This window comes from Coenobita brevimanus, chromosome 18 (assembly GCF_032717465.1).
Source record: "Coenobita brevimanus isolate Jiangsu-jjx chromosome 18, ASM3271746v2, whole genome shotgun sequence".
Taxonomy (NCBI): domain Eukaryota; kingdom Metazoa; phylum Arthropoda; class Malacostraca; order Decapoda; family Coenobitidae; genus Coenobita; species Coenobita brevimanus.
In genome coordinates, this window is record NC_136971.1 from 30,919,009 (window position 1) to 30,945,753 (window position 26,745).

The 26,745-nt window shown below is 43.4% G+C and overlaps 1 protein-coding gene across 1 annotated transcript; it reads left to right on the top strand.

Annotated features, from left to right (window-relative positions):
• The first annotated feature begins 441 nt into the window (after positions 1-441).
• Positions 442-26,155, top strand: LOC145391457 (uncharacterized). The gene is made up of 7 exons (XM_080266069.1): positions 442-499; positions 4,669-4,790; positions 6,725-6,840; positions 8,046-8,218; positions 13,540-13,733; positions 24,538-24,648; positions 25,976-26,155. Exons 1-7 carry the CDS (start codon positions 442-444, stop codon positions 26,153-26,155), a joined length of 954 nt encoding a protein of 317 aa, XP_080122195.1.
• Positions 26,156-26,745: the final 590 nt, after the last annotated feature.

Below are 26,745 nucleotides of genomic sequence, written 5' to 3' on the forward strand. Positions count from 1 at the left end.
ACTACCACAACAGTTACAATTACCACAACCACCATCAAGTCACTTTTAACATTACTACCACAATTACCGCTATGACCACAACCACCATTTCCACCACAAACATCACCATTACCACAACTATCCCCTTTACTGCAACCACCACTTTTATCATCACCTCCGTTATCACAACTATCACTACTGCTATAACTGCCACAACCACCACTACCACCACAACCATTAGTTATCACCACAACCTCAACTGCACCCAACCAAAACCACCACTACACCACAACCATCCCCACAACTACCACTATCACCACAAATACCACCATCACCGTATAAAACCATATATTTATCTCGAAGTTTGACATACCCTGTAACTAAGTCTTCTACCTCTCCTTGCCTTTCTTCCTGTGTCGATCTATCGTTTTCTTTCTGTCTAACCTCAGTGCGGCCCCAGTCATGTCCAGCAAGAAGCCAGACATCCCCACCATCCCAATCGTCGACCTCGGCCAGTTAGGTGAGTAACTGAACACTGATTCTAAGTTAGGTGTTATGGGTTACTTATCACTTACTGTAATTTACTAAACACTGTTTGGAAGTTAGACGTTGTTTGGGACAGAAGCCCGTAAAAACATTATGCTGTCGGATCCGACCAATGACGGCTTCATCTCTTGATTTTGAAATGTAGTTTTTCTTCACATTTATATAATTATTGCATTCACTCTTGTCATAGCAGCACAGTGTTCAGTATACTATGTGCCAAAGCCATGTTCTGTTATATGGACAGGCTGAAAAGTTGTAAACAATTTTATGAATTTAATTAATATCCTCTCCCTCCGTCATACATGAATCATCAACGTACAATCATAACATTTCATGCTTACCAAATATATTCATTGCTCCTTCGTTTGCATGATACTGACCAACACAAAGTCCTGAAATTGGGGATCTCTGAACCAAGAATTGTTGAACTATAGGATGGGAACCATTGCGTGAGACGAAACTCTGATATAAAAGAAAAAGAATGAAACATTAAGAATGAGTAAAAATGTCTGTGAAGAGAGGTAGATTAAGACATACGTAAATACATATACACATACATACATATAGGCATTAAAATGTCATTTAATAATTATAGACATGTAGAATCACAGTCATTAGTATACAGGGTGTTCAGTAAATATGTAGCAAAAATCAGGGGGGATGTTCCGGAGACGATACTGAATGCAAATTCCTAAATGACCATTTTGCGAAATCTCAATAGTTTGGGAGTTACAGCACTCCACAGATCGGCTCTGGATGTGTTGGAGCCAGGGGACTGTAAATGAGACGCCCATCTTTTACAATGAGATTTAATAACAATATTATACAATATGCTAGACACTGGTACGTCATTGATATTTACAGCAAATGTTCACAACTCCGGCTTCCTTGCTCAGTGCATGCTGCAGCCCGTTGCAGAAGTGGCTCACGGCTTTATATTGGTAGCAACGATTTTCCACATCATCCACATGATCGATTCTGATTTTCACCTATCTACCTGGCTACTTACAGTACATACCTCCCTATCTATCCTATTACATACATACATACATACCCGAAGTAAAAGACGAAAAATAACTTTAAAAAACGAAAAACAATTAAAGTGTTCAAGAAGTCTTAATCAGCAAGTCAAGATACGATCAGATAAGCCCCGCCGTTCAAATCCGGACGAAGAGAAGGGGAAGAGGTAGATGGGCACAATCCCCGGGGCCCGGCCCGAAGGGGTGGCCCGAGACCTCCAAGATAGTGTTAAGTGGAAAGAAAATATAACATGTATCATGTATTACGTGAATGGAGTGCAATTTGCATATATAAAGTACTGCATGAATACATGAAATCATAGGAAACTTTAATGTATTCATTTGTTTCTTTCCATTACACAATAGCATTTCTTATTTTTCTTTACATAATATAGCCTACATGTACTATAATTTCCTTGTAGTTATTATCGCTGTTTTGTAGAGAGGGAGGGGAAGGTGCTATGGCACACCAGAATTCTTTGGGCAGTACATCAATCTGCCATTACACATTGGTTAGGGAGCACTTTAACCATGAGCTAGACATAGAGTACAATACTCGTATATTCAGCACAATTTTCAGGGGAAGGGGTGCCCACTGTCGATAATCTTGCCAAGGGTCTGGTGATGGCTGTCGGCGGCCCTGCCCTCAAACGATGGTCGGACAATAGCTTTTCTAGAGGTGGGATCACTTCTAAGTGGAGCGGCTCTGTGCACCTGTCTCTCACTAACGATCCCCGGACATGAAGTGCTTCGCTTCCATAGTTTTTCGCGACTTCATTCAAGAGAAGAGGTGATAGCTATTGGTCTGTAATCAGAGGGATCAGAGGAACTTCATTTCTCTGGAACTGGGTGAATACTTATGACTTTATTTATCTATGGATCAATGTCATCAGTGTAGGTCGCTGCGGTTTTACGAGCCTGATTTTCTAAGTTCATGAAAAGAGGAGCAGAACAAGCGACACTACTTTTGTTGGTGACTGTGCTGTAAAATTAGGTCTTTGGAGTGTAGGAATTAAACTATTGGCCGTCATGTCCCCGCTGCTGTGTGTGTGTGTGTGTGTGTGTGTGTGTGTGTGTGTGTGTGTGTGTGTGTGTGTGTGTGTGTGTGTTGCGGTCACGTGATCAGTTTATTTACTCCTGTCATTGTGTGTTAATTTAATACCGTAAGCATAATAGGCTCTTTGGCAACTCATCCTTACTAGTCCATTTTTTTAATTTGACACGTTAATATACCCTTATACGTTATCTGTTCAGTCTATGTCGTTACTAAAAAGATATAATATACATACAAGTGTTAAAGAAGCTGCAATGGGTGAGGTAGTTTTGGGTCAAATAATGTGATGGGTGAGATAGATAGCTTAGAGTTAAATAACTGATAGATAACTAAGAAAGAGGGTGATATAAAAACCTTATTCTACCAGGCTAGAAAGGATTCTTAACACCTCTTCTTAGGCGAATTACTTTCAGAATTAAACCTTTACTGCTTAAGTGGAATGATTGCAATGATTTTAAAGAACATTCTTGCGTCCGAACAGACCTAATTATCTGCAGTCGATGGTGTTCTCTAGGTACAGGTATTTCTCCCATTAGTGTAGTTTACCTATTTGTATCTTTAGAATTTAGTGTAGGTTAGAGATTTGACTGTTAGGTTTATTAGTTATAGTTTTTGTTTTTATTTAATTAGGTATTTTTATGGGTTATATGAAAAAGGATAAAATAAACCAGTATATTATAAAATATTAAAAAATAAATAAAAAATAATTAAAATATACATATGTGTGTGCCTAAACGATCAGGGGCTTCGGCCTCAATGGCGAACAGACGACTAGAGGTTTATTGGTGACTGCATTAACACTCAGGCTCTTATGTCTCTCCCAAAAAAGTAAAATCGTCTGGGTAAACTGGAATACAATACTGAGCAGTTCCAATGATGACAGGTTTAACAAGGGAATTAAGCTTGTAATATTTTAAAACAAGGTCAGTGGCTCCTTTTCTTTCACAATTTTCTTTCTTATATAGTTTGAGCTGTAAGTGACTGAAAACGTGTATTTAGAAACTGAACTAACCTCATCGACCCTCGTTAAAATATATTATGATGAGGTCGAGGTGTTTTACTTGCTGATGTCAGGCTTCATTGTTGCTGCACTGTGCGATCTGTATGCATTATCATTTGTTTGGTCAGGTTAGACGAGGTTAGTTTAATTTGGGAAACACACACACACACACACACACACACACACACACACACACACACACACACACACACACACACACACATTCCGGACCACCTTCATTTCACCTAAAAGAAAGAAAGAAGATGAAGGATATTTCAGAGAGAGAGAGAGAGAGAGAGAGAGAGAGAGAGAGAGAGAGAGAGAGAGAGAGAGAGAGAGAGAGAGAGAGAGAGAGAGAGAGAGAGAGAGAGAGAGAGAGAGAGAGACTTCCAAAAGATGAGTTAGTACCTAAAGTAGATACTGACTTCAAATTCTTTGTCCTGTGTTTCGAATAAAGTTTTTACCACATTCTCGGCAGGAACCCTCCTTCAGGCGCAGGGGAGAGTGGGGGAGGGGGGACGGTTCATTGGATAGGATATCCAACTCGCTACTTTAAGGACTTGAGTTAGAATCTCGCATCAGTCAAGCTGCTGGACGTATTTTATTTTCCCTTTGTCCCTGTTTACCCAGATGTACAACTGGGGACCTGGATGTAACTTCGACTGTTGCCGCTAGTGTTGTAGGGGGAAGACGGAGAGGTGGCGTGCGGTCCTAACGGACCCAGGTTCAAATCCCGGCTGGGGCAGAGAACAGTTTAAGGATTTGAATTTCATTAAATCAGGCTTTACTGATCTACCAGAAGACTCGCCGACATGTCGTAAAAGTACCCCCGCTAATACCAATTCACCAGTCCTGTATGAGACAGCCCTGGCATGTATTCAGTATGGACAGTGGGTGTTAGCGTCGAAGTGGTGACATGTAGAGGTGTATGGTATGTAGGTGGACTGCTGGGCCTTGATAGCAGGTTGTGAAGCCTATGCCCAGAGTCGGACACATAAAAAAAAAAAAAAAAAAAAAAAAAGATGAGCCCTGCGCAGTCGATACGCAAAAGTCTTATCTTTCTTCTGCAGGCTTGGGTGTTGCTGGGGGCCCGAGCGAGGATGAGCTCCAGCGGGTGGCAAAGGAGCTGGGAGCGGCCCTGACCGGTGTGGGCTTTGTGTACCTCAAGAACCACGGCATTCCCAGCCAACAGGTGGGTTGGTGGGTGGCAAAGCTTTCTCCACTCTGACTTACTGGCTGTAACTGTTTTCAGCATCATCATCACCATCATCATCCTCTCTTTCAGGAAAGACTTCCAGTTCACCAGTAGGAGGGACGGCTGTTTCCAGTCCTGCCTTCTCGGGAGTAGGCCTGAGCACTGTGTTGTCAAAAATGAGAGCGCCAAGGTGTGGACCGAAATCCAGGTTTTGGCGATAATTTTTGAAGCATGCGGTGGCGGTAGTACACGTGTGATCTTTATATCGTTGCTGACTCCACGTTGTATTTTGGGATGCAGACTGATCACATCAAACAATTACAGATGTTCCATCAGTGACAGTCAAAATCCAGGGACATCGCTCACACCATGGCGCACTCAGTTTATCAAGTATTTTGATCCCCAGTTTACAAGGGGTCGTCGATTTTCTCCACTGTTGGCTTTGGGTGTCTTCGGAGTGTTGTAGGACCTCTTCTTTCGTGATATATATTGTATTACATCGTTCTTTCGTTTTTTATAAAAGTTCCAACATGTCACCTAACAGCTGCTCTCCTCGCTGCTCTCTCTCTAGCAGCCTCTCTGTTCAGTTTCTTATTGATGACCCAGACCCTTCAGTCTGAGGACATTATTTGCAGTTTATTCTTCCTGCTACCGAGTGATCATATTCAGCTTAGGTGATGGTGAAGGAGTTAAAGAAGCCTACATGCAGCTCTAACAGTTCGAAAAGTCAGTCCTGAGCCGAATAACACTTTTTTTTTTTTTTTTTTTTTTTTTTGAGGCGGCAAGAATGAAATATGAATAACCCTTTTGACCTAAAAAAATTCATGATCTATTAATATTTTGCATTTCCAAAGCGATTTTTTTTTTCTCCTCGGTTTCTTCTTGGTGTTCTTTTTGTCGATGCTTATTGCCATATCCTTACGACTTTATTTCTTTGACTGGCCTGAAACTTACTATGCATGTACAGTCAATCAATCAGTCAGTCAGTCAATTTATCCATGTATTGCCAGACGCCGTAATCCCGTAAGGGACGGCCACAAACAAATCACCTCCACGTCGTCCTGTCCTCTGCCGTTGGGATGCCTTCCCTCCAATTTACACCCCCCTCTCGCATAGCTCTCACCACTCCATCCCTCCATTTCACCCTTGGTCTCCCCTTCCCTCTCCCCCTCCACTTCACTCACGTAGACTTTACCAGTCAGTCTCTCATTCTTCATCCTCTCCACATGGCCAAATCATATATCAGAAGATTCCACATCCATATCACAATGCTCTTTTACTGCCTCATTTGTCTTTACATAACCAGACACATAGTTTACCACTATTATTATCGTCATTATCTGAATTTTAATTCCGAGATAAAGTAAAAAAAAAATGACACGTGATAGTTTATTATACAGTTAACATCTAGGCCCACAAAATTCATTTTAAAGGGACATTTCGTTCTACGAATATGGATACCATACTCAAATAAAGACCTTTTAATTAGTTCCAGTTTCGTTAGAAACCCAAGCATCATTCAAATGTGTATTTGTATCGATGAAAAGAGTTGTTTTCGTAGCAAACCATTTAGTATTATCAGCCACTAATTATAACTCAGGACCTATGTTCTGTGTTCTGTTTTCTGTGTCCTAATTGTGTTCCATCTGTGTTCTGTGTTCTAACCGTGTAGAGTGTTTCAACCATGATCTATGTTCTATGCTGTAACTGTGTTCTAGTTCTAATTCTCTTTAACTGTAAATCTCTGTTCTATGTTCTTACGGTCATGCATGTTATAATTGTGTTCTACGTTCTGTGTTCTAGCTATTCTATACTCTGTGTTCTATGGCCTGAGTTCTATGTTCTATCTTCTATGTTCAAAGTGTGGTTTAACCGTGATGTAAGTTCTATGTTCTATGATCCGTGTTCTAACGCTGACTCTGCCTTGACAGGTAGAGGCGGTGTTCTCGAGTGCCAGCAAGTTCTTCAGCCTCGGGAAGGAGACGAAGCTGAAGTATGAGAAGGGACCGTCACAGAGGCATGGATATATAGCTGTGGATAGGGAGAAGTACGTCTGAGAGAGAGAGAGAGAGAGAGAGAGAGAGAGAGAGAGAGAGAGAGAGAGAGAGAGAGAGAGAGAGAGAGAGAGAGAGAGAGAGAGAGAGAGAGAGTTGATCTAGTCTAACCATTTCTACTCGCTTACTTATTTTCTCATTTTATTCTTGCTATCTTCAGACGATTTTATTCAGCTTTCGAGACTTTTTTTTTTCCTTTTCCAAACTGGGGCTTGGTAGATCTAGCCCTCACAAACCCCTTTAGTACTAGATTTTTTTTTCCTCTTGAGTAAAGCTTCATGGTGGCAACAAGAATAGGTCAAAATGTGGAGGTGACACCAATCCAAGGCGTTAATCTTGCCAACAATCCTGCTGGCTATACACGGTGTTTGGTGTCTTGTAATGAAGGAGTTAAAAAAAAAAAAAAACTGACATCCCATTTCATTACCAAGGCGCCTTCTGATTTCATTCTTGTTACTGACAGACGATTTTAATCTGTTTGGGGGACGCCTTTTGTGGTGTGAGGATCAGAAATTGTCTCCACTATACCATTTTTATTCTAATTTGGCTTACAACTGCCATATGTCCATCTTGAATGCTTAGTTGTAACAATAGTTTACATTAGAATATGATGGTAGTCACAAAAATGTGTCCAGGAAAGGAGCAGGACCATAGCATTGTCTTATTCTGCTACTGAGCTGCGGGACATAGGTTGCAAGAAGGCTAAAATCTCCGCAGTGTTAAAGTGAATGAACTATAGCAGAGCCGCATGCCCTTGTCTGGCCTGTGCAGGGCAGCTGTTGTGGTTTGTTTAGCAGAGTAATAGTGTTGGAGAGGGACGCCTTCACGTGATGGCACAGATATGACCAGCTGGTAACGCTGTTCAGTTATGCAAACGTCCCTTAGTTCCCTTCCTGTCTTGCTAAAAGGAGGATGGAGTATTGCGGAAGGAGGGAAACTTCAGCCTGCAGTCTATTGAGATAACACTCAGATGAGCGTGGAGTTGCAATTACTACGAAGAAACACACACACACACACACACACACACACACACACACACACACACACACACACACACACACACACACACACACACACACACACACACACACACACACACACACACACACACACACACACACACACACAGTTGCTCTCACCACATCAGGTGTGAACCAAAGGACGCCATAAGTTGATTCGTTCAATTCCTCCCCGGCAGGCTGGACGCCTCGGCCAAGTTCCTGGAGCTGCGTGAGGCATTTAACGTGAAGGACATGAGCTACCCGTTGCCTGACGAGGAGGTGCCGGAGATGAGGATGGCATTGGAGACCTTCCGCGCCTCCTGCTGGGCCCTCGTATCCAACGTCCTCACCGCCATAGCCATCGCTCTTGGTAAGGCTGGAGGTCGCAGGAAAATCTCGTATAGGGTTAGGTGACTCCCCAGCATCTTCTTCTCATCATATTAAAAAGCTCTAAACACTTCTTCCATACCAGCCTATTAAGTGACTACCTATTATTTCTTCCTTAACATTTATTTTTATTAGGTAATGCTTTTTCTTACCATTTTATTATGAAAAGGCTCCTTGACATGAGGAAAAAAACATAAAGTAGGAGTTCTGTCAAGAGAATGCCCATTAAATAGCTCGTACATCCTTTCATCCATTGTTCCAGCCTTAGAAATCCTCTGCTTCACTTCACCGACTCAGACGCATTTGAAACTTCTGGTCCCATGTTTACATAAAAAAGGAGTGTCATTCTAGATCTGTGCGATCGACACGCTCCACGAGTGTATTCTGCAGTTTGATCGTATGCTTAGTCACACTTGAGGCGCCCGTTACTAGAATGGCGTAACCACCAAATCCGTTTTGCCGAGTTAAGGTTAAGCAGATAAAATATCTATATTAATGATGTATTAGATCAGTTGAATCGACTAGTGGAGTGTTTTTCAATTACATGAATCTTAAACCAAAATATTATATTTGTAATATTTTATAGGCAATTATTCAACAAACCTACCTACCAAACCCTCATGAAAATGTTACTGACACGTAGAACTGTGTGTCCTTAAAACATCATTAGTAAGAAGATAAAAACCTTTAAAAATCTGCTCGTGCTTTGAGTTATTTATATATTTTAATGAATGTTATAAGTCTGAGTTTTACCAATAGTTTAGATTTAGAACTGGAAATTATAATCCATAATCAGATGAAGATCTGGATACGAATGAAGATATTTAAAATGTGCACAACTACTAATCCCTCAAGGTCAGTAATCCTTGAGTGGAGTGATGGAGAGTGAGGTGGGAAGTTAATACATGAGGAAGTTTTTGTTCGTCATATTTTCTCTCTCATAGCCAACATCCCTCCTTCTCTCCTCTTCTCTCTGACTGCTGTAGACATCCTCAATAAAGCCCTGGAATTGATATAACACGTATTTACAGAGATCCCTCAAATCTTTAAGCTTCACTTGTGTAAGCCTGACTCAACTGGGGCACTCGTATTAGGTAAAGACAAGACCATGGGGATATACTCCTCCTCCTGGTCCTCCTACAACCAAATGGGCACTGGATCATATAGAGTCAGGCCATAACCTAGCTAAACCTTGATGTCCATCTTATAATCGCTGACAGTGATAAACATTTTCGTATTCTTGAACCCACTGCCACCAAAGCCAGCCTTGGTCACGACACCCTGGAGCCACGTGACTCCCGACCTTAATTCCGCCCAAAAGAAGGTTGCTTAATCATTGGAAAAGGGTACCACATGGTGAAGAGAGGGTGAAGGAAGGGTTTGCTGTGAAGAACAGAAAATGGCCGAGGTGGTGGTTAAGCCCTTCTTGTACCAGGCGCCTGAATTGTGGCATAGAAAAGATTAGTAAATGTGACGGTGTGAAAAGAGTGGTTTTGTATTATTTCATTATACGAGTATTACCTGTATCTGAGAACGATTTTGAAGAACCTTCATCTGCTTCACAATTTTCGCAGTAATTTTGGCATTCAGATATAGCTGATATGTAGCACACCACAAATGTGGAATCAACAGTTTGTTCAAGCATACCAGACTGTGTCGCTGTCGCATGCGACTCATGTACTCCACATTTTGTTTCAGCATACAACCATGAGTTCTTCTGTTGACTGGTAATATTATTTGTCTTGAATATGCGTTCCTTGTTCCATTTCTTAATACGCATAATGAAATGCTATGTTAATAATTCGAGGATTCGTTATTGTCTGGGTTATAGAAGTGGTTTGTTGTGAAGAACACTGAATTTACAGAAGAAAAACGACTCAGTAGAGATGTTGCCTGATTTATAGCTTAGAAGGCTTTTGATGAACCCTCAGCAGGAGAAGAAAATTAAAAAAAAAGTTAAGGGAATGGAGCATAAAAGGAAACTAGCAGCAGCAGCAGAACCAGAAGAAGAAGAAGAGAAGTAACAGTCATTTTTTTTTTTTGTCTGCTTCTAGGTGTAGAGGTCGGAGGCTGTATTATATTTGGTTAGATGACCGGCCTGCTATCCTTGGTGGAATCTGCATATGAATGAATGTGATTATGAGTGACAGGTAAGAGATCATTAATTTGAAGTAGGAATGGGGTTGGAGCCAGAACTGATCCTTGTGGCGCACCGGCGTCAATCGAGTGGAAATCGGAATCATCGACTTTTACTCTTATCTTTCTGTCACTGAGGTATGAGGAAATTAGAGGAACACAAAATAATAGTCCCTAACAAGAGAGTCTGGATAGCAAGGAACGGTGCCACACTTTGTCAAAAGCTTTAGAAATATCAAGAACAACAGCATGAGTTTCTCCATATTCGTAAATTGACCGATGGATGGTGTGAGTCAAGAGACAGAATATCAGCCCTTGGTCATTCGCATCAAAAACCATAATGTATGTCACTAATTAAGTTGTTGGATTCAAGATGTTAAACAATGTGCGTATTAAATACAGTCTCAAATACTTTACCAAGAAAAGATGTGATAGCTATTGGTCTGTAATCAGAGGGGGTCAGAGGAACTTCCATTCTTCGGAACTGGGAGGATATTGGCTTCTTTCTAAGAATTAGGGAATGAAGAAGTACGTATGCATAGTAATGAACAATTTAGCTAGAACAGAAGCTGATTCTGGGGAACACTTTTTCAAAACAATTGGAAAAATTCCATCTGGACCTGGAGCTTTGTTGGTTGGTAAATTATCTAGGATGGATATAAAGTATCGAGTCTGTATCTTAAGTGGAGCAATTTCGAAAAAGTCAAGTTCTAGTAAAGGCACGTTCTGACTGACTTCCTCTAAGGTAGAATTTCTGGCAAATGTACTGGCAAGGATGTTCGCTATACCACGAGGGTCATTAATAGCCTTACCACCTGAAGATTTGAGTAGAGGAATGGGTGATAACTTGTTAAAGTTATTATTGAAAGAACTGAGAGTTGACCAGAATATTCCATTGTTATTAGAATTATTTAATTGTTTGGATGCTTGGTTGTGAAGAAAGTTTGATTTAGTGAGAGTTATTATTGCTTTTGCATGGTTTCTAGCAATTTTAAATTGACTGAGCGATTCAGATGTTTTTTATTTTACGTAAAAGTCATATGTTAAGGATTTTTGGGTCGTTGCTCTAGCACAATAGCTATCGAACCATTTTGGGGAGTCAAATCTTTTAGTGAATTGTTGACTGGGTATGAACAATTCTGTATCAGCTTGTGTTAATTCATTAATGTAGGACTGGGTAGAATTGATGTCATAATAATAAAAATAATAATAATAATAATAATAATAATAATAGCAATAATAATCATCATAATAATAATAATAATAGTAATAATAATAATAACAATAATAATAATAATAATAATAATAATAATAATAATAGTAATAATAACAACAACAACAATAATGTTAATAATAACAACTAGAGCAGCACTCAGAGGGCGCATACCTCCGGCAATGTCGGATCCGGATCTGCCCCCAAATTTAATCGATCCTTTCTTGGCTCACAGTCCACCCTTCCACAAAATTTCATTGAAATTCATTGATAACTTTTGGAGATACTGTGCGATAGGATCCGGATCCGGATCCTCCTTTAAATATAAAGAATTCTTTCTTGGCGTATGACCCACCCATCTACAGAATTTCATTGAAATTCATTTGATAACTTTTGGAGATATTATTCTGTACGATCCGGATCCGGATCCAGATCTGCCCCAAAATTTAGTAAATTCTTCTTTGGCTCATGGCCCACCCTTCCACAATATTTCACTGAAATTCATTGAGAATTTTTGGAGATATTTTGTGAACAAACAAACGAATGATTCTGGATCACAACCAAAATCTAATCGACTGTTCATTGAGCCATACTCTACCCCTCCAAAAAATTTAATGGAAAGCCGTTCATAACTTTTTTAGTAATCCTGATAAAAGACAGACAGACATACAGACAGACAGACAGACAAACAAGCAAACCATCCTGGGGTACAATATACAGTATACCTTTGCGGAGGAGGACATTAATAAAATAATAATGATGATGATGGTGGTCGATTTTTTTGTTTCCCCAAAGCGCCAGTTCTTCGAGGGAATTCATTAGGACTAAAAACTTCGAAATAACATTACCACCAGTAACTCAATAGTAGTACTACAGCAGACCCGAGATTCATTCCTCGTGAAAGGAGGAGTGTTAACATTAAGTGGAACATTATTCAGAAATAACAATCTAATATACTGTCAGAGGAGACTGCCTTTCCAAGTTTTGGCGAATACATAGCGAACTGGAAAGCACCCAGAGAGTGCATACCTTCGCCAACATCAATAAGCTTTAAAATTTATTGTGATAAGTCTTTTTTCCTACCAGACCTATACTTCTTTGGTGTCACAGCGTCAGTCAGTTAATTCTTTAATTCTGCGATGATGCTTTGCCCCGTTACAGGGTCTGAGGAAGCGCAGACCTATGTCGACGCTAAAAAAATAATAATAATAATAATAATAATAATTTGTTCCTACGTACGGATCCGCATCCATTTCAAAATCTAATATTGTACTGTAATCTCTTCAATGACCCACTGTCCACCTATCCACCAAACTTCACTTAAATCCGATAACAACTTTTTGAATTCTCTTGTCCACAACCAGACCAACAGACAGACAGATAGACACGGGTGAGTACATAACCTCCTCTAATGAACTGGCGGAGGTAAGGATTAGGCCATCCAAAGAACTCATTTGTTCTCTTAAAATTAGCTGTGTTTCGCTAGTTATTAAAATTCTTCAGGTAACTCAGGGAATATATTAGATTTCCCGCAAAAACATTTGCCGTAATATGTCACCACATTTTAGTCGAAAACCTATGAAATTCTTGCTTAATATTCTGAAAAACTTTGTTGATTTCTCATCTTTAGGATTCAAAAGTCATTGCAGCTTTCTCGTTATGTATAATTATGGGGTCGATCAGCATTTATGTCAAAAACTTTACCTAGGTCCGATTAAGGGTCGTATACCAAGATGCATCTTACGCTTCGTGGCGCCTTCTTCTTAGCGATTTGTTATGCCCTTTACACCTTGATGTTCTATGTTATTCATCCATATTTAGTACGGACATGCTGTGCATCGGTAACATACTAAAGAATACATAGATGTAATATGCAGAATAAATCTCTGAGGAAGAGGTGCTACGAAGCCTCCTATGCCATCTAAAACACAGCCCCAGTCATACTACATTCTCAGACCTGGAACGAGACTTCTTCACCTCAACCCAGGAGGAGCTCTTCAAGAGCGGTGGTGAATCGCTTGCTGTGCTGCGGATGGCCTACTACCCCACTGTGCCCGCCACCGTTCCGCCCAACACCATCCGATGTGCTGCTCACACCGACTGCGGCACCATCACACTGCTCTTTCAGGACGATATGGGAGGACTCCAGGTCAGCTTAGATTAGGTTAGCTGAGATGAGGTCATGGGAGGTCAGGATAAGAGTGCTTTAACTTAGGATAAGTAGCGTTAAGTGAGATTAAGATGGACTGCAACACCTAGGACGACTCCATGTTTGCTTGGGTTAGGTTAGATGAGGTGAGGTCCTGATAGATTAGGATATATTAGCTTAGGATTGTGGGTTAGGTAAGATTAGGATCATTTGCAACGCTTAGGAAGTGTAACTTGCAATGCTTTGGTGATAAAAACTCCGTGTACAAACAGCTAGATAAGGAGTTTATTACAAGCTCACAGTGAAACAGTCTACCCGTGTCGGCTGTCTGCTAAGAACTGATGCAATAACGCCGTCTTCAGGCGTGGGAGAGCATGCTGACCTAGCAAATTTAGTGGGGGCATGTATGCATTGGGGGGAAACATATATACATCGGGGGTAGACATATTGTGGAGGGGGTACACTACTCCCCCGGGTAGCTGAGATGGTGTCTCCTGACACCAGGAGGTAAATGGTGGGTGATTATAGTAGTAAGGCAGGACCGGGGAGGTTTGTACAAAGGATAAGTATGATACAGGGGCAGTAGGGGAGACATGGCCATGTTGAGGGGAGGGAATTAGAAGGATATATACATATAAGATATACAAGGAATAATAGGTACAAATCCAGTAAGGGTCGAAGGGATATATGAACATAATGGGAATTACTCAATAATAGTTTGATACATGATAAACAAGGAGTAGATATGAGAGTTCTATTGTTGTTCTTCCTTCATTTTTTTTTTGTGTGTGTGGATTTTCTGTAGGACACACTGTCACTGAGTAATGCATGAAAGAAATACCATCATTTTCTAGTAGGCAGAGTGCTGTTCACAGTTTGGTTAATTGTCAGATGGCATTGCTAGTCACTGAATGTGAGGGCACTAAGTACGGGGAGTTTCTACATCGTGTGTAGGGCGTACTATGCCTGTAGCGACTCTGATTTCCTGGAGTCGACATTCCATTTTTCTGACACAACAATGCACTGCACAGATGATGAGTAGAAAACCTATGAAAGCGATAACCACAGGGGGAAACACAACTGTCGGATGAACCCATGAACGGCTGAAGGCCAGAGAAAATTGATCCATAATGAAATCACTGTCACTGAGGAAGGTGAGCATGCGCAAGTGAGGGGAGGTGATGGTAATGTTGGCAGATGGTAGGGTTGAAGGCATGTCGATTGGTTGAAAGATGTCATAGGAGTGTTTACGAACAGCTTGGTGATAGCGAGTGGCGTAAGTGATGACGGACTCTGATTTGATGGTACAATAGTCAGGTGCTTTGTAGAGACCACTAGCGGGGACGGAGCGAACGGAAGAACCAGGACACATGATTGTGACAGAAATGGGAACAGCAAAGAAGAAGTACTGGACATGGATGAGGTGAGCATGGTGGACCGGGAGGTCAGGAGCTGGGACAAAAGAACAGGCCGAGTAGATGGAATGGTTGCGAACTAAAGCAGACTCACAGGGTGTAGCACTGCTAGGGAAGATAGCGAAAAGGTGGGCAGCACAGAGACGAGAGGTCGGAGTAAGGGAGGAACATTGCTGGAGGTCTGTGGAAGAAAGGAAGGCAACGGAAAGATGATCATGGGAGAGGAGGAAATATTCTGAAGGAACAGATACCTGTAACAAGGAGTTGTTGAGGCGGAAAGGGAAGGGAATGATGTGGAAAAGGTTAAAGGTTATGGCAGAACGGAGAGGAATATGGACGACGACGTATGTAGTGAGAAGAGTGGCTTCGAGAACAGGATAATAATATTCAAGGGAGGAGTAAGGGAGGACTGGGGAGAGCCCGAAGGTGGAGTGAGCCCATTCCAGGACAGAACGGAGAGCTGAGACAGGTACTAAGTCGGCAGTGACACGTCCATTGATAGCATCGACCAGGATACGAACCAAGGTAGAGACTTGAGACAGGAGAGAGTCAACGGCCAGTTGGAGATTATCCATGTTGAGTTTGAGGTAGAAGAACTGGGAGATAACGTTGAGATCTGAAAGGTGGCGTTGTAAGATATCGGTGAAATTGTTTAGAGTGGACTTGACTTCATTGAGTTGGGTTGTGAGCTTCTGTAACACAGAGTGTTGGATTTTAATGACTTAGCGTTGTGATTCTAGGGCGGAAGCTAAATGAGTGAGATCAGATTTGAAGCCAGAAATGTCGCGGGCTGTAGCAACGCCAAACAAGCCACTCAGAATCTCACCGCCGAAGTCGAAGAGACCTCGTTTCACACGAGAACGACCCACGGGTGTCTGAATGGAAAATGTGTCATTGAGCTCAGTGAATCTGTTACTTATGTATTGCAACTGCCAGGAGAGTGGGAGGAAAAGGTTATAGAGATACTCATTTGGGTTGTGTGTCCCCATGAGGGCCGTGAGATGGTTCCTGATTCCGTGGAGCTGGTGCGCGTAGGCAGGTAGGGCAATGGCTACGTTGGCCAGGGGCACAAGATCGTAGCGCAAAGAGGCGATGGCGTCGATAAGCATTACCTCGCCTCCCGAGCCGACTAAGGCCCCGGGACGTACTCCACCATCGTCCTGACCTGACCCAGGCCCCAGGAGGGTCAGCACTGCCAGCAGGGAGATCGCTAACATCGTACCTAGAAAATCAGGGTAGAGTTAATGGGGCAGGTCGTGAAGAGGTTGATGGGCAGAGCGCAGTTTGGACCGATATTGATTGGTTGATGAATGAGCAGGTGGAGATGGAGATGAAGGAGACTGAGGGATAGGTGGAGACAAGGTAGACTGAAGGATGGGAGGAGGAGAAGAGGGGGCAGGAGGTTGTGTAAGTGACTCTTCCAACACGAGGCCACGGGGTGCTCGCTCTAAGTCATCGATGTGGACCCATTTGTTGTCCTTAGTGGACAGGTCCTGGAGGTGAAATTTGTTGCCTTGTTGAGTGAGGACGCGGTAGGGCCCTGTAAATTTGTCATCCAACTTAGAGGAACGCGTATGGGAATGAGCAAAGACAAGATCGCCTACACTGATAGTGATAGGAGAGGCGGACTTATGTTGGCGCTGCAGCATGTCCTCCTGAGAGGAAGCCAAAGTGGATTGGACATACTGGTGGATTGTCTGGAAGTTGGCCAATTTTAGTTTAACATAATCATCCATGTTGTAGATGGGTTCTGGCTTTGAGGATAAGAGAGAGTATGGGAGGTCCTTGTCAAAGCCAAAAAGGACGAAGAAGGGAGATTCAGCAATGGATGCATTGATGGAGCTATTGATGGAAGATGCCACTTGGGGAATCCAGTCATCCCAGGACGAACTATGGGACCCTAGATGTCTGAGGCATTCTAAGATTTTACGGTTGTGGCGTTCTACAAGGCCATTGGAAGCCGGATGGTTAGGCACGACATTGCACTTACTGATATGAAAGTGGCGACAGATCTCATCGAGAAGGCTATTGTTGAATTCTGTACCGTTGTCAGTAAGAATGGTATGAGGGGTACTGAATGGGCAAATTACGTGATCTACAAAGGCACGGGCAACGCTCTTCGCGGTCTTGTCGGAGAGGGGGACGAGGACACAGTAGCGGGAGAAGTGGTCGACCGCTATGAACAAGTACTCAGCGCCAGATTCTGTGAGAGGTAGTTTTAAGAGATCGATTGAGACAGTTTCCCATGGTCGTGACGGGATTGGGTATTGTAAGAGAGGTGCTGGTAAGCCGGTTGATCCTTTGTGGCGGTGGCAGGAGAGGCAAGAGTCACAGTGGGCATTGATATCGCGGCGCATGGTTGGCCAATAGTATTTGAGACGTGCTTGGCGCAAGCATCGGTCTTTACCTGGATGGGAAGCTTGAGGAGTATTATGAACAATATGAAGAACCTTTGGTATCAGGGCAGTGGGGACAACAAGTTGGCGTACTTCGCGATTGGGCATATCTTTGCCTGTTAGCAGTGTTTTCCTGTACAAGAGATCATCATCTAGCATGAACTCATCTAGTGATACTGGCAGAGTAGGTAAGGTCGAGGCATCGCCAGATTCTAGGAAATAAATGACTTTGGACCACATGGGGTCTTGGTGTTGAAAGTTTCGAACAACTTCTGACGTTAGTGTAGTGTTTTCAGTTACTTCAGGCTGCAGTGATGTTATAGCTGCTGCTACGTGACGTGAGAGTGCGTCTGCGACTACATTCAACTTGCCTGGTACATATTGAAAAGTGGGATTAAAGTCCTGGATGATGACAGACCATCTAGCTAACCTACCTGTTAGGTTGCGATTTTTGAACAAATCACATAGTGGAAGGTGGTCTGTTTGGATATACACTGGATAACCATAGACGATATCTCTGAAATGTTTCAAGGATCAGATTACCGCTAGTGCTTCGAGATCTGTGACACTGTAGTTACGTTCAGCGGTTGTAAGGGTGCGACTAGCATACGCTATTACGCGCTTCCTTGATGCTTCATCGAGTTGCATCAAAACGGCACCAAGTCCAGTGCCTGAGGCGTCTGTGCAGAGAAGGAATGGTGTGGCATAATCAGGGAACGCTAGAATAGAGGCATTTACAAGAGCTGTCTTTAGCTTTTGGAAAGCCTGTGACTGGTCGTTAGTCCAAACAAAGGGCACATTCTGCTTGAGTAAGTGGGTCAGAGGAGCGGCGATCTTCGCGTAATCGCGGATAAAGCAACGATAATAGCCACTGAGGCCCAGGAAACTTCGTACAGCGTCGGTAGTGGTAGGTTTTGGGAAGTTAATGATCGCCTTAGTTTTATCCTCATTAGTATGAATGCCTTGTGCATCTACGACATGGCCTAGGAATTTGATTTTCTTTCACAGGAAGTCACATTTACTGAGATTGATTTTTAGGCCTGCGAGCTGGAGGCGTTTAAAGACTTGCTTGAGTTTGGTAAAATGATCAGGGATGGATTTACTCACAACAATGATATCATCCAGGTAAGCAAAAAGAGAGTGTCCCATCATACCGCTGAAGACTGAATGGATAAGTCGCATGAACACGGAAGGAGCATTTCTCAGACCAAAAGGGAGTCTCTTAAACTGAAAATGTCCGGAAGGGGTGCTAAAGGCTGTAACTGGGCGAGAGGACTCTTCCATTTCGACCTGCCAGTACCCGCTGAGGTGGTCTAAAGATGAAAAGACTACGTTATTTTCACCAAGGGATTCTAGCAAATCAGTGAGGACAGGTAGCGGGAAACGGTCTGGAACGGTGACAGAATTGACCTTACGATAGTTGACTACTGGTCTAAAGTTGCCGTCCTTCTTTGGTACTAAGAAAAGTGGGCTATTCCATGGACTGACGGAGGGTTCAATAATGTCCTGGTCTAACATGTTCTGTATCATTTGATCTGTTTGCTTTCTCTGGCTGAGGCAATCGATACGCTGGTATGTAAATCGGCTGAGTTCCTGGGAGTAGTTCAATCGTATGTTTGACAAGGTCTGTTCTACCCATCGGTTCACTGGGTAAGGCAACCACGTTTCTGTACGAGGTTAGAAGGTCGAGGAGTTGAGGCGTATGTTCTGGGAAATCTGTGCAAGTGAGATGTGAGAGCATATTGGGTGAATGCGTCGGCGCAGATCCCGTAGAGTTAATAGTACATACACCGATTGGCGTATCATCAGTCTGAATAGTAGGAATTGAGGAATCTTGGCACACCTTTAAGGCCGCTGGGTATACTAGGAAGTCTCCAATCTTTACACCACTTTTAAGTTTTAGTGGAGTATTTGTGACATTGAGCAAGTACAGGTAGCATAAACTGTCCTCTAAGACTGTACACCACGCTGACTCATAAGTCAAGCCAGTCACACACGTCTCAGGTAGGGTTAGTACATCCACTCCTTCTTTCGCACCGGCAACACAAACAGAGACTTTGGTGAACTCATGCGGTAACAAAATTGTGCACGTATTCGTTACTGCAAGTTTCGTCTCTGTGTGTTGGAGAAGATCATTCAGACTGTGTGAGGTAGGTAACTGAGACATGTCTGAGTCAGCAATAGTGTTGTCGGGAGAGGATGTAAGAGCCATGTTCGAGGGCTGAGATGATGTATCAGGAGACATTGAGGAATTTATGTCCTTGCTCGCAGTCAGTAAAGGAATGATCTCTGTATTCTCAGATGATGAGAGTGGTGGTTTGGGCTGGGTTGGACTTTTTGGTAGTGATAGGGACAGAGGTAATTGAAGGACTGATTTGATCATAAGAACAGGACGGGGACATTCCATAGTGTAAACCGGGAATCCAGAAATGTCTATACTACCACAAGCAGGTAATAATGCAATGGAATGTTGTGCCATGGTGGAGAAAGCAATAAGGGCATCTGCGGGATACTGCAAGTCATTAGTGACATGAAATTCAATGAGGATAGGGGGCAAAGCGCTGTGGAGTTTGACTTCAAGGGTGACTCTTCCCTTAACCTTAAACTCTGAGCCGTTAACACCGCATAGGCGAATGTCTGGTGGTTCTAAGAAACTGACGTGGTTGTGATGGCGGTGAATAATTTGTAAGGAATTTTCGGAGATGAGATTTACTATAGATCCTGTGTCCAAGAAGAATGACGTTGGTATGTCATGACTGCTTCCAAGAATGACTAAACCCGAGGATGTTATGGGACCTACATGGCGGATGGGGAGTTGGGTTTCTGGTTCTACGTGATATTGGTCCGATACGGGCGCGGCGCTTCCCCCGACTGTGGGCGGTTGAGGTAACGACATTCCTCAGTGGGGTGAGTCGTGCTTGATTTGTGGTATTTGCAGTGTGGACGACGTGAGCGGGAAGGCGTACGCTGTCTGGTTTGGGAGTGAGGACGTCTGTATGTACGGTCGCAACTGGATGCTCGATGTCCAGGAAGACCACAGTACCAGCAAAGAATCGAAGATTGTCTGTTCCGTAAGGCGCTAGATTGATCACGACCTGCGGTAGGAGAGCGATGTGTGGCAGGTCTGCCGCATGTGGTGGGACGGGAGCGAGATTGGTCTGGGGTAGTGGAGATGTGACAGACTGAGGAGGCCAAGGGTTGGGTGGTGCCCTGACGCGTGTAGTTCGAACCTGTTCTTTCATGAATGGCTTTAGTGACCTGAATAATTTTATCTCCTGGATTGAAACCGATTTCCAAGGCTAGCTCTCGCTGTTTAGGAGTAAGCCAGTGAAGGAATCTCAGGTAACCAATTAAGTCAGCAAAGTTGGTGAGTGAAAGCATAGGAACGCCATTCTTGTCTTCTAACCATTTCGTGCCTACCAGTAATTGGAGCATCTCGCTACTAGTTGCTTTCATGGCGGCGGCAGCTTCGCGGAGCTTGGCATATTGCGCTGGGACGCGCAAGTCCTCATCTAGTTGGTTTAGGAGATTAATGAATCCCATGAGAGACGCGGAATTTGAATGCTGGCAACAAAGGCTGATGAGTTCCGTACGAAAATCAGCAAAGGTACGAATGCTATCGAAATGTCCTGCACAGATCGCGGATCCGATGTATGATTTACCGTGATGCAAGCGACCGAGGAGGTAAGCTACTTTGAGCGATTCCTCGGTAATTTGTCTATTATTTATTTCGGTTTCGACTTCTCTGAGGAAATCATAGACAGACCAAGTTGGGTCCTGGCCGGTAAATTTGGGATGATTGGCATCGTCGAGATAGATAGACTGTGGAGGGTTGGCCATGGCTGGAAGTGCAGAAGAGGCGGGAGGAGAGGTGTGGGAGAGAGAGAAGGCAGTGGCAGTGAAGGGCGAGGAAGACGGGGTATGAAGGGAGGCAGGAGAAGTAACAACAGTGGAAGGAGTAGAGGAAGAAGAAGGGAGAGTAGAGGCAGGAGTAGAGGAGGAAGTATCTGGATTTACGAGGGTAGGACGGGTAGTAAGTGATTCTGCGGGAAGTGAAACGGGAGTCTCAGGTACAGGGCGGTGGTACGCTTTGCCACTTCGTAAATGAGTGATTGTGTTAGAGTCGGCAGACGGGGTATGAGCAGGTGATGTTTCCGGGTCGAGAGGGCTGGCGGTAAGCGGTTGACGTGGAAAGTATGACATTTAATGTGGCAATGGAAGATGAAAGGATGAAGATGGATACGCAGGTGGAAATGTATAAATAACAATGAGAGAATGGAATACACTAGGTGTGAAAATGAATGAAGGTGCGGGCATGGATGGTTTAAATAAAATGCGAAGGATGAGATGGATAATAAATAACGTAGGGGAAGATGAAAACGGGGTAATGGAAATGAGATGGAATATTTACAATAACCAATCTGTAGAGAAAATCGAGGATAATCTCTATAGAAAGGAAAGATATACTATAGTTACACAGTAGAAACGGGAGTGTCGAGAGGTATGACGTGCAGGGTGGCTGGGCGTAGCTGGGCTGGGGCGGGGCGGGGCGGGGCGGGCCGGGGCGACGGGGCGGGGCTGGGCGGGGCTGGCCTGCGGGGTAGAGACAGCTAGGCGGAGAGGAGAGGAGACGCCGCGATGAATCACTGGCAGGGAGTGGCGGTCTTAGGAGGCTCCGTAATGCAGACCAGATGCGGGCGACGGCAGAGGCCGGTGGTGGGTGGTAAGGCAGATGTCGGAGCAAGGCAGGTGTAGAGCTGGTGAATTGCAAATGCAGAGAATGGTGGTGGGCAGACAGCGGGCAGACAGTGATAAGTGGCACCGTGGGGGCAGGAGCTATGATGAGTCCGGAATAGGTGCTGGGAACAGGTGCAACAGGTGCGTAGGTCGGCGACGGTGACACTTGCGGTCAGGAACAAGGCGTATGGGTGCGGTTGTTTGAGAGGTGAGCACTGGCGAGAAAAATGGTACACTCGAAAAGCACAGCCAAGGTATAGAGGCACAGAGGAAGGGGCGAGGCTGGCAGATGCGAGACGTCGTGTATCTTGTTGTATCACTAAAAATCCAAGGAGGCGGTCAGAATGTGATGGTTCGAAACACCGCTGCTACCAAATGTAACTTGCAATGCTTTGGTGATAGAAACTCTGTGTACAAACAGCTAGATAAGGAGTTTATTACAAGCTCACAGTAAAACAGTCTACCCGTGTCGGCTGTCTGCTAAGAACTGATGCAATAACGCCGTCTTCAGGCGTGGGAGAGCATCCTGACCTAGCAAATTTAGTGGGGGCATGTATGCATTGGGGTGGAACATATATACATCGGGGGTAGACATATTGTGGAGGGGGTACAAAAGACTCCATGTATGACTGGATTAGGTTAGATGAGATGAGTTCATGGGAGGTTAGGATAAATTAACTTAGGCGAGGATAAATCACAGTAAGATGGATTATGTCACCACCACAAGGACGACATAGGAAAACACCAGGTTTGTTTAGGTTTGGTCAGGTGATGTCAAGTTATGCTTTGTTAAGTTTGGTTTGATTAAGTGGGATTAAATAAGGCTGAGTTGGATAAAATCATTCCAGATGGTGTTAGATTAGCTTCGGTTAGGTGAAGTTTTAGTAGGTGAAGTTAGGTTGTTTTAATGTAGCTTAGTTTAGGTTACATGAGACATACTATTTCAAGTTTTATATTAATAAAAAATATTTCAAGGTCGGTTAGGTAATCTTTGACATGATTTACAAATGATTTTGTTAGTCCGTTCAGGGAGAATTAACGTCGGTTAAGTCGGATAAGATTATGGATAATTTAGGGTGGAAATTGTTTAGTTGCACTGAATAAGTCAAGTTCGGTTTTCTTAGGTCAGATCTGACGACGTTACTGACTATTTAATGTGGAATTTCTAGTTCCCACTGAATAGGTAAGTTAGGAGGGTAAGGAAGGATGGGGAGGGTGGAAGGTTGAAGGGCATGGAGGAAGAGAATGAAGAGAAAAAAGAAACATGGGAGAAATGGGAAAGAAAAAGAAAAGAGAGGGAAAAAACAAATGAACTAGTAGGAGACTCAGAGCTACGTAAAGCAAGATCAGGAATGAGCTGTTGTCAGAGAGGGGACATGGAAGTCACATATCATCAAAAATACAAAATGCGGTTCTATTTTTTTTTCTTTATTTAAGCATAATTATCTCTGGTCCATATATAAATTACAGTAGATAAATATAATGAAAGAAAAGCATTCGGGACCCGAATGCTAATCAACTTCCTGATTATGCTGTTGGCCAAGTCCAAGATTTTGGCTATATCTTGATGCTCTGAAAGATACATCTTGATAGCTCAAGCCGTTCATGAGATATAATGGTCCTAAAGGAGGGCGTTAAAAACAAGTTGACCTTTGGCAGCCATTTTGCTGACCTTAACATTGATCCCGAGTGCCCATTCTCGGACTCGCCCAAGATTTTGGCCATATCTTGATACCCTGAAGGTTTCATGTTGATAGGTCAAGCCGTTCATGATATATCATATGAACAGACACACACACACACACACACACACACACACACACACACACACACACACACACGTGGTAACGTTCCCGCTTGCCAACTGGTGGACGGGAGTTCGCGCCTCGCTCAGGTTGCGAAAAGTTTCACTGACGAAGTGGGTGGTTACTGTCCCCCTTGAGCAAGGGGAAGGGTGTGCGTGTGTGAAGGTCACAGCCTTGCCCTTAGATCGGACTATATGAGCTCTCAGCTCCCTTCCGGGAGGGTAAAAGCTGACGATCACGACCATCAAGTGATCCTGACCGACCCGGTGAATTACACACACACACAAACACACACACACACACACACACACACACACACACACACACACACACACACACACACACACACACACACACACACACACACACACATACACACACAGGCGGGCAAAAACATTATCGCTCCACCTTGTAAAGGTGGGCGATAATTTTAGATGGATAATGTATTTAGGTCCGTGACGTGGAAGGGCGATGGGTGGACGCCACACCCATCCCGGGGACCATCGTAGTCAACGCTGGGGACCTTCTTCAGTTCTGGACAGGTGGAAAATATGTAGCCACGGTAAGCTGGAAGTTTGAATAGTTTTTCTGTTGTTATTCTGAAATGATGGTTTTGAATAACCCCCCCACCACCTCTCTCTCTGTCTGTCTGTCTCTCTCTCTCTCTCTCTCTCTCTCTCTCTCTCTCTCTCTCTCTCTCTCTCCCTCTCTATTCCAGCGAACGCCAGACGATTGTATTCAACTAAGAGTGAGTCATAGGAACCCGAGTGGAATAAAGTTATCTGGTTCCGAGACACATTGATTTATTTACTTTTATATTTGTCACATTTCTGGGCAGTCGGGAAATACGATCAACGGTGCAGGGTTCTGTTAATCTCTTCATGTATACATGATATTTATGTTAGTTAGCTCCAAGATAAATTGACTGGGTTATTGTATTCCCTACTGAATTTTACAGGTGCCACGTTAGACATGATTCTGGAAGACTGGCCTACCTTGGGCATTATTTATTTCATTCGTTTATTTATTTATTTCTCACCACTAGAAAAAATGAAATAAATATGGGGACAAAAGGTCGACTATAATTTCACTACATCTACTTCACAACTAAGGTATGTTCGTCACTTTCCTTCTGTGACGCATTATCGAAAAAGGAATCATCTTTGTGCAGAGAAACCATACCAAGCCTCTCTCAGCTTAGGAATATTAGGCAGCTGAGGACATGAGTAGAAGTGGTCGAATATTAAGGGAACTTACTTTACTGATTGCACATGCTTATTAATCGTCGCTGTCTTGTATATCATCATCATCATCATCATCATCACCATCATGACCCTGTTGCATATATTCGTCATCCGTCACACGCTGGATTCTTTCTCACACTCACTCCACACACTCTTTCCTTCCTTCATTCACCCACTTTCTTTACTTTTTCTATCAAACATTTTTTTTTTTTTTTACATACGGTACTCGATCCATTCTCACACATTCCTCTCTCACACGCTCACTTTTCCTGCTTTCTCTCAATCCCAACCCCCCCTTTATTTTCAATCATTTTAAAATTTCTCATACATCCACATTTTCCACACATGTTTTCACACACACACACATACACTATTTCTCGCTCTCACATATATCACAAACTCTCTCCTCACACTCACTCTACATTCGCTGTGCTTCTCACACTCACATTCTCACACCATTTTTCACACACTTTATCGCACACTCTCACTCTCATTGTTCACACTTTATTCTGTACACACACACACACACACACACACACACACACACACACACACACACACACACACACACACACACACTCATAATAATAATAATAATAATAATAATAATAATAATAATAATGATGATGACTATGATGTTCCCAGGAGCACCGCGTGATAATCCCGGAGGAGGAGGTGAGGCGTCAGTCCCCCCGCCAGTCGATTGCTTTCTTCGTGCAACCGAACGCAGAGACCCTGGTTCGCCCCCTTGACGGCTCCAACACCTACCAGCCCATCACAGCCAAGCAGCACCGCCTTAATAGAATCAGGATGATTTACACCTAAAGAGAGAGAGAGAGAGAGAGAGAGAGAGAGAGAGAGAGAGAGAGGGAGGGAGGGAGGGAGGGAGCGACGTGGTTAAAAATGTGCTACTATGGACATTTCTTTACCTAGAGAGAAGAAAAAAGAATAATTGATAATAATAATAATCCATCCATCAGCAAATCCTTTATTGCCCCATGAGAAGCGTAGGAGCCCGGGGCTATGCAAGTTGGTCTTGACATTTAAGATACGAGTGACCAGCCTCACTCATCCCTGAGTGGCATTACATGAGCAATAAACCCCAACCACCCCTTCGATATAAACACTCACCGGCTCAATCCGATTGGAGCGCCGTAATTAACCACTAAGCCACCAGGCGCCAAAATTTGGTTATATGGTTGCCACCCAACGTAGTAAATGGTTTCCTGGTGTACAGGAAACCATTTGCCTTGTCATTCAGTGTAGAGTCACCCACAGGCAGAAGTAAGAGGAAAGAATGAAGGAAAGGAAGACAGAAGAGGGAGTGTAAAGTCACTCGTAGGCAGAAGGACGAGGAAAGACTGAGGGCAAGAAAGACAGAAGAGGATGGAAGGAAAGAAAGATGGAGGAGAGGA

Coding starts and splice junctions, on each gene's coding strand:
- LOC145391457 (XM_080266069.1), top strand. CDS start 442: ATGTCCAGCAAGAAGCCAGACATCCCCACCATCCCAATCGTCGACCTC. Junction 500..4,668: donor CGTCGACCTCGGCCAGTTAG/GTGAGTAACTGA, acceptor TTTCTTCTGCAG/GCTTGGGTGTTGCTGGGGGC. Junction 6,841..8,045: donor ATAGCTGTGGATAGGGAGAA/GTACGTCTGAGA, acceptor CCTCCCCGGCAG/GCTGGACGCCTCGGCCAAGT.